At 43.5% G+C, this 15,158-nt stretch overlaps 1 protein-coding gene across 1 annotated transcript in view; it reads left to right on the top strand.

Moving 5' to 3' along the window:
- ksr2 (kinase suppressor of ras 2) overlaps positions 1-15,158 on the top strand; it is a 66,992-nt gene that overhangs the window by 16,116 nt on the left and 35,718 nt on the right. The window contains exons 4-5 of the mRNA XM_031570758.1: positions 626-661; positions 1,589-2,108. Coding sequence (XP_031426618.1) covers positions 626-661; positions 1,589-2,108 — 556 coding nt within the window. The remainder of the gene's footprint in view (positions 1-625; positions 662-1,588; positions 2,109-15,158) is intronic.

Genomic DNA, 15,158 nt, shown 5'->3' on the forward strand with positions numbered 1-15,158 from the left:
CAAAGTCTCGGCCTCAGAGTTGTATCTTCCCATATGTTCCGTTTAATACAGCCCCGTAGAACCTTGGGGGAAAAAAAACAACAAAAAAACATGTGAAGTTCTCCTACCCTTTCTGGTTATGTTTTTCTTTCACATCAACATTTTCCAAAATTCATCTAAGCCTTTGTTGTGAGTGCTCTGTTTGTGCTAAAAGCAACCAGGGCCTGGTCTTTTGAAATGGACAAAGGGTGACACACTAATTGAGAGGGAGATCACACAGGGCTCGATGTAGCAGGCTGTTTGTGTAAGATAAGAGTGGCTCAGAGGATGCAGGGACAGTGTATGCATTAGAGACAAGGGAACTGCATGAAAGATAATTTTTTTGAGTGTGAGAGAGATGTTTAAAAAAAGGGGGGGGGGGGTTTAAAGAACCACTATTAGTGAGTCAGTAACAAAACAAACTCAGCATCATTAAGCTCATAATGAATGGGGTCCATCTGTAAGACGTTCATTAACCTTCCCCTCTGAGTGAGATGGTGCCTTCATTTTTGAAATGGAGGCATCTTTGAAAGGGGCAGCCTACTTTATCTGCTGTTTTTATTCATGGCAAAGACGTAAATGTGTGCTTAATTTTTTTCTCCCAAAGAACAACTCGAGGATGACAAATTGCATACTAATGGAGGTAAAGTACTTCTGATCTAGAATGTTCTTTGCCGTATATTTATTTAGTTGCTATAATATATGTGTCATAGCCTGGTGACGACACACATTGCCCTCAATCTATTTTGCTTCAGCTTTCAATTCATCTCATGTCCGATCAGACGGTTTGTTGTCGTCATAGCTTTGTTCAGTGAAGGTAGTGGCAGCTCTCGCTCTAGGGGGACATTAGAAATCGCCTTTTGGTGACAAAGTCTAGTCAGGGTCTCCCCCACCCCCATGACAGTGCTTTTTAATGGAGGGTGGTGCCATATAAGCATTTGCCTCAAAGCACCAGAAGAGCTGGAAATGTCACTGAGCAAAGCTCGGGCCCACTTTATATTATGTGTCCTTCTCACAGTGACCTTACGTAAGTTTTTCTCAAGCACACATTAGCACATGTTATTAACACGTTATCATCACAAGTACATCATGGAACAATTTATGCTAATATTAAACATACATACTATACTTACAATGTAATTAATTCTGTTCTATTCTAGTTCTATTGTACTTAATTGAGTACACTTTCAATTATATAAGTATTTAGTACTCTAAGAAAACTTAGTATGAAGTTGGGCCCCAAGTTTTATGTACATGTCATTCACTGCATGGCTGTTCCTGATTCATCCTCCTCTTCACCATCCCCTCCTTTCTCTGCTACGACTGATACGATCAGTGCTGATACAGTGCTCAGTCCATCTTCGCTTATTGTGTTCCTGCTACTCTGCCCTTCATCTCTCCTCTCCTCTTTTTTCTGCACCTCTTCTCTCTTCTCCTTTCCTCTCCTCCTGCCTTTTCTCCTGACATCCATTCACCACTCCTCTTCTCTCTTCTCCCCTCCTCCCGTCTGCTCTCTGCTCCTCTCCTCTCCTCCTCCTCCTTTCCTCTCCTCCGCTCCCTCCACGTCCAGGTGGCAGCCTGGCCAAGCAGGATTGTTCCATCCAGTGGCCCACCAGCGAGTCCGGGAAGGAGAACAACCCGGCGTGCCAGCCTGAGCCCAGCCAATGGATCCGGCTGCAGCTCTCCCAGAGCCCCAAGGTTCAGTCCAAATACAACCAGCACCAGCACCTGTGCCAGAGCCCCCAGGCCCTGGCGCCCGCCCTGCCACCCTCCTCCCAGGCCGACTGGCTGACAGTGGATGCCCATGCGGGCCTCCTCCCGTCCCTGGACTCAGGCTACCGCTCGCTGCCCCCGTCGCCTCGTCAGCGGCACTTTGCCCACACTCCCCCGCGGACGCCGTTGGTTGTCAACACCATGACGCCACCGGGCACCCCGCCCATACGGCGGCGGAACAAGGGGATGAAGGCGCCGGTGACGCCGCCGTCCAGCCGCAAGCTCATACACTTGCTGCCCGGCTTCACCACGCTGCACCGCAGCAAGTCGCACGAGTTCCAGTTAGGCAACCGCATCGACGACATGAAGACACCCAAGTGAGTTTGCCATGGAGTCATACACACACATACACACACATACACACACGCACACACACATACACACACGCACACACACAGACGCACACAGACACAAGTTCAAGCTGGGGAACCGTGATTCAGCAAGCATATTTCAAGCTTTTCAGGAAAGCCAAACCTCCTACACAGCTCCCACACACAGACACACAAGCACACACACATGTGCGTGCTTAAATGAACACATACACATGCGCGCATACAGGAACACAAACACACATACGCATATCAAAATACTAATACAGAGGTAGACGGAGAAAGATCAAACAACATTGAAAGTGATCACACCCACTGAAACAAAATCAAGTGTACACAAGGTGGTTTACAGAGGGCAGGCACAGGACTGGGCCTGCTCTGGCTATGGCCCCTGGGGTGGGCTTCCCGATCGTTAAACAACTACCATCATTAAATAATGATGAGAGACAATCATCTGAACACTCGCTTTACCCTGTTGCCATGGTGGTACACTGCACTCAGGATACACCTGTCCTGTGGTACGGAGTCATCTGCAGGGCCTCTGGCCCGGAAACCAATCCTAATCTGACGTGGATCCACCGGGATCTTCATTGAATCAGGGCCAGATCCACTCCAGATTCGGGCCTCACCAGGCTACGTCTCATCTGTGTGTTTAGAATGTTGTAGAATGAACGTTCTAAAGAATATCGGGGTCCATCAAATATAACTTGGAATTTTAGAATCTTACATTGTTGACGAATGCATTATTTTATTAGAATGCTCAAAACTCCCCCTCTGAAGGGTTGAAGATACAATTTTTTTTTTTATTATTAATAAGCAGCTAAGAGGATAGATCGCCTGCTAGTTCATGGGTGAAATGAGTTATCTTGCTAGCTTGCTTAATCTACTCCGGTGACATTTTGCTAGATACGTGGTCACATGTGGAGTCTGAACTATAGAAATAGTTCTGCCTATAAACTTTCATATTTTTTGAAAACCCATCCATCTTACATCAAGTTCACTCGTAGGCTGAGTTCAAGAGTAAAAAAAAAACACAGTCAAAGTAGGACTGAACAAATTGGAGTGACAACAATAGTCAGTTTAAAGATGCAGTCAACGGTGCAGTTCAGTTTTGCAGAAGTTTGATATTTGAGCTCAACAGCCATTTAAATGACACCCCTCCCTTCTGTGCTCCTGAAGCACTGTGTTGATTGGCTGGTATTGTTTATGGCTCGGTCCGAGCCACGATGCTTAGTTCTCATGAGGGCTGTGAGGAGCAATTCGCTGCCTTTGACAAGAACTGTATGGGATCAAAATCGTGTACTGCACCTTTAACTTTCTGCCTGGTAGTAAATACTGCCATGCTTCCATACCGAGGTTATAGGAGCCATAAATAAATCAAAGAGTCATCAGAGAATGGCTTTTAAAAGAACTAGATATGATATTTTATATCATTAGTCGTAGGCATACACTGGTGATATGAATAATAAAGCTTCATGTTGCAGCCAGCGCAGTGCAGTGCAGCGCACTGATACACTAACCTGATTTCAGGATGCATCACCGCGCATGAGAAGAAATGTCTGTGGAGATAAACAGGACTCATCGCTGTACCAGAGCTGTACATTTGGCACAGTGTTCATCTGATTAGACATGGCTCCAGTTACAGTGGCCAGAGTTAAGGCTCGCTACAGGGAGATAGTCAGGAAAGCCAACCCCTCCTCCCCTCTACACACACACACACACACACACACACACACACACACACACACACACACACACACACACACACACACACACACACACACACACACACACACACACAATCCCTCTAATAGTGCCTGTGAGCCATGCACCTGTTAACACACATTCATACACAAGCACGCTTTCATTGCACACAAACACACACAAAGATGCAGATTCACTTATCGCATTGGTAATGATGGGTCAGTATCATCTAATGGCATTAGATAAATTACTTTTATTATTCTGCTATGGGTGGGCTGAGGAGGGGACTGTTTGAGGGGAACAGACCCTGTGTGTGTGTGTGTGTGTGTGTGTGTGTGTGTGTGTGTGTGTGTGTGTGTGTGTGTATGTGTGTGTGTGTGTGTGTGTGTGTGTGTGTGTGTGTGTGCGGCTGTTGCGGAGTGGATAAGTACTGCGCAAAATGGGATCAAACAGCATTAGAGAATTGATTACCGGTCCCAGAGCCTTGATAGACCACAGACACAGGAGTTCAGCTTCTAATCAATGACAAGATGCCTGGAAATGTTGGGCCTCATCATGGTTCTATCAGCAGAGCACTAGTCCACCCCCAGCCCCTGTCTGACGCATGTGGACTCATCCCCCTCTCCACCGTTTGCTGTTCTTTTTAGTTGTACTTTTCTCGTCCAGCTTTTTGCTGTTAGTTGTGGGATTCTGTTTAGCTGTTACCTTCTAAGGAAAGAACATACGACATTCCTGCTGAGAGGTTTATTGATTTCTGTCTTCTGTGTTTTGTTTTTGTTGTTTTCGTTTGAATTGTGGAGGAGCATGTAGGAAGTGGTTGCTGTCAGGTAAATTGATACACAGTCAGATCAATTTAGAAACTGTTGTGTAGTGTAGTGTAGTGTAGTGTTGTGTAGTATAGTAGAGTGTAGAGTGGTTATTGTACCACGTAGACTAGGCTTTACAGCTTCTCTTGGCAATCCTGTTTAGGCCAAAACACCTCATTGACACCCACACCCTGCACGCACATGCACACACACACACACACCCGCACACACACACACACGCAAACACACACACACACACGCACACACACACACCAGCAGCTGTACGTAACAGTATTTCCATAACTTTGCATTACCTAATCTAAAACCAAATCCATAGCAATTTTCCTTAATGAACTGTCTGCACTTGCTAGAACTCACTCTTCACTCCCTACCTTAGTGACCATCCGCATGAGTCTCCTGTCTCCACACGAAGGAGTCATCAGTAGTCTCCTCATCGCTCGCCTAATTATACCACTGCATACATTGATCCGGGATTAACCTTTGACCCCTGCACACATTCACCACTAATGAGAAACCCTTACCAACATTCTTGTGCCTCTCAGGCGGCAGATTCCCCAAGCCTCTTGTGTGTGTACTGACGTCACTATGCCTGATTCATACGGGTGCCGGATGATTGATTTAACTCTGAGATGCTGATTCCAGAAGCCCATTCCGCATACCAAACCCAGGCATTCCCTCTCCTTTGTCAGTGTTTCAGTGGGTTAGGTATGACATTTTTGTGTGGAGCTCAGAAATCTGGCCTCCCTCTCAAGGATTTTCTGGCTCCCTTTGATGTGTGTGTTTGTGTGTGTATGTGTGTGTGTGTGTGTGTGCCATTGTGGAGGTGCACTATTGTGGAAGGCTTTGTCAGTGTAAGGGGAATTGGGAGTGAGAAATGCTTGACAACTGTGTTGTTGTCCTTGACAGGATTTTTTCGGCATCGGGCACTTGTAAGGAATTGAACAGCGTGTGATGATATTAGCGTGTCATAATTTGCACTTTCACAAACGCAACCTGTGTAGCTGTGTGGGTGTAAGGGCACATGAGTGCATGTTTATGTGTATGTGTTTGCAAGAGCATTTGTGTTTGTGTGTGTGTGTGTGTGTGTGTGTGTGTGTGTGTGTGTGTGTGTGCGTGCGTGTGTCTGTATGTGTGTGTGTGTGTGTGTGTGTGTGTGTGTGCATTTGTGTGTGTGTGTTGTGTGTGGAAGGGTATCTGACAGACTGCTGCAGTGGCTTGTGGAAATGGTAGCTAAGGGTTTTGAAACTTTGTGAATATGCGAGAGAGATGGTGTACTCTGTGACAGTTGGACAGATGGTGGTGGTGGTGTTTCTTGCTATAGAAAGAGTTGCTTGACAGCCAGCCTACAATTAGCATCTGCTTCCCTACTTATTGAATTGCTCTGTCCATTCACACAGTACGCCTCATAAGAGAGGTGGTTGTCAATGGGCAGCATAAGGATCTTCATATTCAGCATATGCTATTCATAGGCCTTGGAGGAGTCTTTTTTCATCAAAAGCATCATAGGATGTATGAGGATGGATCTCTTTATTGGAACCAAGGTTACCGTTTGTAAAATTGACTTTGCTATGTGTGTCAGTGTTGGTAAAAGTAGGGGAGGTAGGAAGGTGGGTGTGGTGGAGGTGGGTTGGGGGGGAGAGGTCGCTGTGGAATTAAAGGCATACTTACAGAGGAGGGCGAGGGTGCTAAACCTTTACACAATTAATGCCCAATTGTTACAATTTAAACCCACATTCATATACTTTTGGTATACTGTTATACTTAATTACCCCTCTCTTTTTGCCCCTAAATGGCATCTCTTCCGTGCCCAGATAAACATGATCAATCTGCTTCAATCATCTCAGGCTTTTTCATTGAGCTGCACGGCTTGCTATTTACCAATACCCTCATTCACCTCAGTAGCCAGAGCCTACTGGAAGAAATACTGTATAACCCAAAATATAATGTTAAATGCAATGAAGTACCAGAACACATGAGTAGGCCTTTAGGCACATTTCCCTCTCTATTATTACGAGCTACCAGTATTAACGTTACCATTCAAGGCTTGCTAGTTAAGTGGAGCTGTTATGCTAAAATTGCTTAAAATTAATTTAATACAAAACAGAAATGTCGAAAATGGCAACAGAAATATCTTCATTCAGCCATCCATCCATTTATTAGAGGCAAGGCAACGCAGTCTTTACATTTGCTGGAGGGTTTGATTGCCCTATCTTTTTCCTTAAAGAGGTATTATACACTTAAATGTGTTTTCTGAGCTGTAAACTGCTATAATTATAGGACTGTATTGCGATGAAACACATCAATGGTGGTGTTAACATTGACTGAACTACCATTCAAAACTTTCGGATTATTGGTTTATCATATTTAATGATGCCCAGACCTCATTCAATATATCCCACATTAAAAACATTTTCATGCACTAACAGCATAGCAGATCATGACTGAGTAGATTCAGACTGAGACTGAGTATCATGACTTTAAAAGAGACTGGAGAACCACAAGGAAAAATGGTCTAAAGTGAATGAATGTGAAGCCGTTGTTTTGATTTATTTGTTTATAATTCATTTTACTTTTATAGTATAATGGAGCTTGAGAGGTCGTTTAAGTAATGTACGGTAGTACTGTAGCACTGTAGTTTTACGGATTCTCTTTTCTTCTAGTGATACAGTAGAGCTTTGCCTAGTCACGGTCATCAAAACGGTCCTTGGTGATGGTGAACACATTTTGTCATGAGTTCTGAGGAGTCATTGCCACCTGGCGTCAAAAAATGACTTAAGAATAGCCGCCTGGAGTTGGAGCATTAATGACTGTATAGCTTCACTCTCTCTGCCACCCAAATTACAACACTGTCGCTTCGAGCGCCCCAAGGCCCTGAGACGAGCTCGCCAGGCTCTCAGAGCCAATAAATACATTTCAAAGACCCCCCCCCCCCCAAAAAAAAAGTGCTCGAGATATCCCACTCTGCCTCTTAAACTTTTCCATCCATTGGTGGAGTGGAGCGTAGCACAGCACTCGCCCTTTATTTTTGCCTATGTTGCCGCTCCGTATCTCCTCCTATCTCTTGCCGCTGCCTCGTGCCCTTTTCAAAGTGAGTACCTCTCCTGGCTCGAGTGACAATTAACAGAGCTCATTTGGTATGTTAATATGGAGCAACATGTGTGTGGAAAGGCCACCGTCGTTCATAGCCTCATCAGCGTCTACGTGCAACGGAGGGTCTTGGAGTGCTGAGCTGAGGGGGATTGGTGGATGAAGGAGAAGGAGAAGGGGGGTGTTGTAAAACTGATTCTCTCATGGTTTCTGACAGTTAGCACCCATCATGTATAAAACGTTGTTATTGTGTGCAACTCTGCTACCTTATGAAACTTTCCGTTAGCCTTTCACTCGATCCTTTAGCTGAATCTGGTGTTTCACTCGATCCTTTAGCTGAATCTGGTGTTTCACTCGATCCTTTAGCTGAATCTGGTGTTTCACTCGATCCTTTAGCTGAATCTGATGTTTAACTCGATCCTTTTTTCTAAATCTGATGTTTGTTAATAAATCACGAGGCTGCCATATGAAGACAGGAGGAGGATTCCGGGGGAGGAGGGCTGTGATTCATAACACTCTTCTTCTTCCTCTTCTTTTTCTCCTTATTTTCCTCTTCCTCCTCCCTCTTTCAGGGTTATTCAGTGCACTGGATTAGCTTTACCTGAAGGGAGACATTTGCATCTACTGCAGTGTCTCCAGCTCAACGTTTGGGTTTGATTAAAAAAACATTCTCACTGTCTCTCTCTCTCTCTCTCTCCATTTCTCACTGTCTCACTCTCATTATATTTCAATAAAGCATTTGGTTTTATTATCATCATATTTCTGAATCTGGGAATTAACCGACTTCAAAGATGGTTATTTGAGAGCTTGTGACTCTTAATATGATATGAATTTAAAAAGTGCATGCTTAACCCTAAGAGAGTTTATTTCACTCATAAAGATGACTTATATATGTGATAATGGTCCTTGGTGGTTCATTGGTGATAGGTATGCACTCTGTGGATGTAAGTGACTGAGTGTGTGTTTGTGTGTGTGTGTGGGTATGTTAGTGAGAGACAGACAGAATGTGTGTGAGCGTATGTATGTGCGCGAACAGTCCTAATTCGAGCTGTTAAGGAACCTCATCCATGTTAATCAGGGCATTGGCATCCGGCCATTAATGGGCAGTCAGATTAAAGGGATGTCAGAATACGTCAGGAAAAAAAAGAAGAGAAAAACGAACACGTCTCTCATGTTCCTTCCACCCCTGTACTCAGGGGCCTTCATCCTTAAAGGGCTGGCAGGATTGGGAGCATGCTTATGAATTTATATGAGTAGTTAAAGGCGCATCATCTTACCGGCCCAGACGCCACGCGGCCGCCTGTTCATAATTGATTTATTAAACCCACGGGTGTTGGTGATGGAAGTTTGTGTGCGGGGCCACGATTAGGGTGCAGTTACGGTGGCTCTCTCTGGCTGGGCGAGGGGCCCTCAACTTGGAGATTTACGCTGATGTGATGCCTGCTAGTTTATTTCAAGTCGTGGAATACAATCGGCGATATACACAAAAGCTCACTCCACAATCTATCAAACCAAGATCGTTATAACCGGCGTTACCAATATTGAGGTTGTTATTTTGGGTATAAATCCACAGGTTCTTTATCGAATTAACCCCAAGCAGGTGGATCATATTGCTTTGACTCAATTCAGTTTTCTGCCGTGGCCAATAGCTGTCAATATTGGCACACTTAAGAGACTCATTCGAAGTCATGATTTGAAGTCGTGATCCCTCTCTCGCACCTGTCTTCACATCTTGATGATAACACCTAGATTGGTGGTTGGCGTGGCTCATATGTGATTGAGGGAAAATAAATTCCCATTAGAGTGTGTTGAAGAGGCTTGACCCTCTGGAAGCCTCCACATATCTCTGACTGAATTGTGTCTTACGCCCCTGGATCTCTCTGTAGGTGGACCAGAAACCATCAGATTCAAGCCGAGTCAAGGGATTTAAGATGAAGAGAAAGACAGGGTCCTTCCCCCCCCCACAGTGTGCAAATGGTCACACAACAAATTCATGAACGATAGCGGTAGTAGAGTGGGATAACGACCGACCATAATGAATGACCGCATCAGCCATTGCCATGATACATAAAGACAATTTTTTAATATTTTTTGTCATTTAAAAAAAAGAAACATTAGGGAATAATAACACATTTTGAGCATGGATTACAAGGTGATTAGAAGGCTAGATACTGTATGTCAACAGAGAAATTCTATTTTTTCTAAAAGGTTTCCCTAATGCAAATTTGCGGTGTTCCATGAAAGATAAAGATAACAATTCTGAGGAATTTCAAAGACTTGCTCATGATGAATGCAGGATAATATGAGGTTCAATAAGGGTTTGAAACCTGTGGAGGTTGATTCTCTCCATCATAGGGGCATTTTGAGAGACTGAGTGACTCACCTGTCCACAGGGCATGCCTACACAGTAGGTATCAGTTACCTCCTGCGCTTTCATTCCGTATCGCAATGCTAGGGGTATAATAAGTGGTGTGTGTGTGTGTGTGCGTTCCACAAGCTAACGAATATCTTCAGCAGAGCCCTCAGCCTTCCATTTCTGATAAAATAAAATGCTCGAGTGTCGAATCAAAGTAATTGAAATTAGAGGCTATTTGATTTCCACTGGCATGTTGTGCCTCTTAGCACTCAGAATCCCAGGGGGTGTACTTAGGATCACAGCTGTTCTTTAATGAATTTAGGAAGATTACAGTATTCAACAGGTCAACATTGTCAGGCGCTTGTTCATCCTGTATTCTACCCCTGGCAACGTTATAATTTAGAGTTCCCCCAAGTAGCCAATGCATGATTAATATGAAGACACCATATCCATCAGTTCATAATCTGTAAGTAAAGGTAAATGCTGCATTCAGTGAATTTACTTGAGTACTGAAACATCGAGATCAAGTGGATACCGAATCCGTTGGAAACTTGCTATCGATGGCCTATTCTCCACTATGGAGTGAGAAGTCGAACAACAACGAATGCTGAAGTTTACGCTATATTTATGTTAACTACTAAACAGGGATTAAAGTATTCCGGCACCGTGCCGGATTTCCGGCGTGCGGCGTTTGGCTGCGAAAACAAATATTTTATAATTTTTTATTTTTTTTTTAAACACGTCTCGATATCATCACCATCACTTTCGAGTTTATGAGTTCGTCTGCCAATGAAATGAAAGGAGCACAACTCTCCCGCTCTCAAAATAACATTATTAGCCAATCAGAAGTAGATTGGGGCGGGTCTTGGGATGGGAAGGGAAGGACAGTAAGCCTTTTGGTAGCTGGTGTAAGAAGTTAAGAGAAGCAGGTGCTTGCTTCTGCACTTTGTGCTCGAGAAAGCAAATATATGCAACTAGCTCTCCAACACACAACGCCTTTACCGGGAGCAACATCCACAGCTGATGTACCGGCATCAATAACTGACCGTGTGTGTGACGTGTGTTTGACTAAACTGTCAATATCCAATCGGCATGCCGCTATTTTAACACACACGGCATAACACCAGAGTTTAAAAGACGTACGGTATTTCGGAAAAGCTAAAAAAACGGCATGTTTTCCTTAAATGTCGACGAAGCCACCAACAAGTACATGGACAAAGTCCTGTTTTGTATTTATTTCCCAACATTAAAGTTACCAGTTCTTGTAACATTTTAATGTTTTGTTTGTTATTTATTTTATTGATATATGCTCTATTAACAAAGTAATTATGGAAATGTTGCAATATAAAACTACATTATTATCTACAGTTCACTGTTGCACTTTAAGTAAATCGCTGTCCTTTTTCATATATCCTCAATGAAATGGTTGCAAATCAAATCTTCTTCCACTGACATACCCTTATAACATGTCACCTTGTGATTGTAGGTCATCTTGTAACCTTTCAAGGACAAAGCTTAGCAGCAAAACTTGATATCAAAAGAAATCGTGAATGCTACATGTGTTAGTACCATATTGTAGTGAGGTGGAGTACTATTGCTGACCTTTCTTGGGATTGCAGTTTCAAAAGTCTCACCATAATCTGCAATCATTCATTTCTAAATGTTTGTTTGTTTGTTTGTTTGTTTTTTTGACCCTGCGAATGTGTCCATGCCACGGGACACGACCCCCCTCCCACACACCCAAAAAAGTTCAGGCACAGGATTTTTTTTTGCTTTAACCCCTGACTAAATTACTCATCCATGTTAACAAATACACTACTCATCCACATTATTTAATTAGCTATTTAACAGGATCTGTCACAGGATGTTTTACCACCTCTACAATACTTCTATTGTTAGATCACCTGAGCCAGTAATAAATGTAATTAGTTGGTTATGTGAAAATAAATTATGCTTGAAGGTAATGTCCTTGATTCTGGTGAAAGATTGTTGATATTTGAACTCAACAGCCAATTAAATACAAATGTATTGGATTGTAATCAGGAAATGCACCTGGACTAATACTTACAGAATTACATTTACATTTACATTTACATTTAGTCATTTAGCAGACGCTTTTGTCCAAAGCGACGTACAAGGGAGAGAACCGTCAAGCTAAGAGCAATAAAAAGCATGGTGTAACAATAAATACTACTTTACATGAGAATTAGAAAACAACGACCTAGAAAAAAGGAAAAAGAAGTGCAGGAATGTAACTGCTGAAGTGCAAGTTAAGCGCTAGTCAGGTGCCAGTTAGGAAGGGAGGTGCTCTCTGAAGAGTTGGGTCTTCAAAAGCTTCTTGAAGGTAGAGAGGGACGCCCCTGCTCTGGTAGTACTAGGCAGTTCGTTCCACCAACGTGGAACTACAAATGAGAATAGTCTGGATTGCCGTGCTTGCACAGACGGCAGTGCCAAACGACGCTCACTAGACGAGCGCAGCGTCCTGGGTGTAACATTTACAACAATTACACAGCTAAATATTGCAGAAGAGCTGTGTATGACTGGACAGGTTGATTCTGTGGACGCTTGTCTCTCCTCTGGTCTCAGCCGTCCTCTAACAGCATCACCACACACGCTGTTCCTCATCAAACATTAGCAGGTTGACCTCTTTTTGTCAGTGAAGCTCCTACCAAAAATGGCTCCTACCACCCTGCCTATTCCTATTTATGGAGACATCTCTTTCCAAGCACTATAGCCAGTTTTTCTTTGTTGGGTAACGAGGCCTGCGCAGACTCTTTATTGGAGCCTGTGCATCTGCAGGGGTGTAGTGTCCCCTGGGTTCTCAGTGAAGGATGATGGGACGCTGCCATTGGTCGGAGCTTCCTCCGTCATCACTGCACCTGGGTGAGTGGCACGGGCTGCAACAAGGCCTGGGCAGTAATTGGTTTTGGCTCACGCATGCTTCCAGCAAGATGTCTGGCTTTGATGCCAGGTTCATTGCCAGAAATAAATGTTAACTTCTGTGGGACAGGTTTAAGGAGGGGGGGGAGGGGGGGACTGTCAGACTGAACACTTAAAAATTCTTTTTGATTTGGAATTTATGAATACTTATTAGTGGTATTTTTGGGTAATTTTAGTCATGCAGGAGACAGCACGGCATCCTCCTCAGGACAAAACATTGATTAGGCTTGTTGAGGGTTCTTGAGATTCTCATCGTTTTTTAAAATGGGTATTTTTTAAGACGGGTATTTTAGTGCGGTTCCAAACTCATAAACTTTCATATTTTTTCCAAGGTTTCTCTCAGTGAACGTAAGGGGCCCTAATTTCATAGGGCAACATACTGTGAACTACACGTGCGACGCAATGATAGTCTGCACATGGCCCAACATCAAAGGGAGGAGTCAAGAATAACTGTTATGTGCATGTATGCACTCATGGGATGCTATAGTAGTAGGAGACCTTTGTGGGACAGGTGAAACGGCATATTATTTGTGTGAGTGTGTGTGTGTGTGTGTGTGTGTGTGTGTGTGTGTGTGTGTGTGTGTGTGTGTGTGTGTGTGTGTGTGTGTGTGTGTGTGTGCTGTTGAAGTTGGTTGGCTTGTACGATTTAATCCGGCGCTGCGCAGCGCTGATGTGATGCATGCTGGTTAGAAATTTTGTCGGACTTTCGCTGGCGTTGTGGAACGTCACCATGCTACATGACATTTAAACCTCACGGGAACAGGCACTGCAGTTGCTCTCTATATTCACTTCACCATCCAAACAAAATTAAAATGACTGGATGATCCCATTTGTAGACAGGGAAATTGCGTTCACTGTCTGTGGTGAAGAGCGTAGTTGCATAGCCTGCGTAACCATTTGGTGACTTATTTTGTTGAGGCCAATTTAGTAACTGAGTGGTCAATGTTATGCTGTCAAACTTTTGTATGTCAAGAATCATGTTACATTTCAACGATGGAACCCATGGTGAGCATCTTTCAGATTAGAGCTCAAGATCTGCAGGGGTTCAAAATGACACCAAATACCACAGGCGAACTGAAGACTTTTATCTTTATCTGATTATCTTTATTGAAGTTGATTTAACCAGACATAAGCATCAGAGATTGATCAATCCAAAGCCTAAGCACTTGTGAGAGCATGTCTCATGAGCTGAGGTTAAAGTTAAGGGTAAGATCAGCTAGTAGTCATCATTTATGGGGGGGTTATTTCTCATATTTAAGGATCACAGACTAGTAAAACAAATGAAAAACCAGTAAAGTGTTTAATGAAGATGATTTAACTGTACATCAAGACGCATTCACTGCTTTTGTATAGATACAGAATGACTGAATATTCAGGAAATCTATTAAACAATCCCTCAAACGGAGAGTAATGTACAGACATTGTTAAACTGTGCCAGTATGCTGATTTACTTCAGTACCAATTGATAAAAAAGTTAATTTCAAGAGATGCGTGTTCTCCTGTCATCTACACATGTCTAAGTTACAGAATACTTTGATCTTTTCACCCTATCCATATGGTATGTAAATATTATATTTATATAAATATAATTTATACATGTAGGATGTTGTGAGCAAAATCATCAATTACTACAAAACTCCATTCAACCATCTTTTGTATCTGCTGTTTGCCTGTTGGCCCGTCACACCCATATCCACACACATGCACACATATGCACACACACACACACACACACACACACACACACACACACACACACACACACACACACACACACACACACACACACCCCACAGCTGTGCAACCTGTTGGCAAGTAACAGTAGGAAACACAGTTGGACTGTGTGTGTGTGTATGTGTGTGTGTGTGTATGTGTGTGTATGTTTGTGTGTATGTGTGTGTGTGTGTGTGTGTGTTTGCGGTGTGTGTGTGTGTGTGTGTGTGTGTGTGTGTGTGTGTGTGTATGTGTGTGTATATGTGTGTGTGTGTGTGTTTGTGTGTTTGTGTGTCTGTGTCTGTCAGCGCTGTCAAGGGCCAGGCCACGCACACACAGCTCTCAGCACGGATGAGGAATGCATTAAAATCTTAACATCAGGCAAGACTGACAGCGGCCTCCATGCTCCAT

This window comes from Clupea harengus, chromosome 7, assembly GCF_900700415.2.
Source record: "Clupea harengus chromosome 7, Ch_v2.0.2, whole genome shotgun sequence".
Taxonomy (NCBI): Eukaryota; Metazoa; Chordata; class Actinopteri; order Clupeiformes; family Clupeidae; genus Clupea; species Clupea harengus.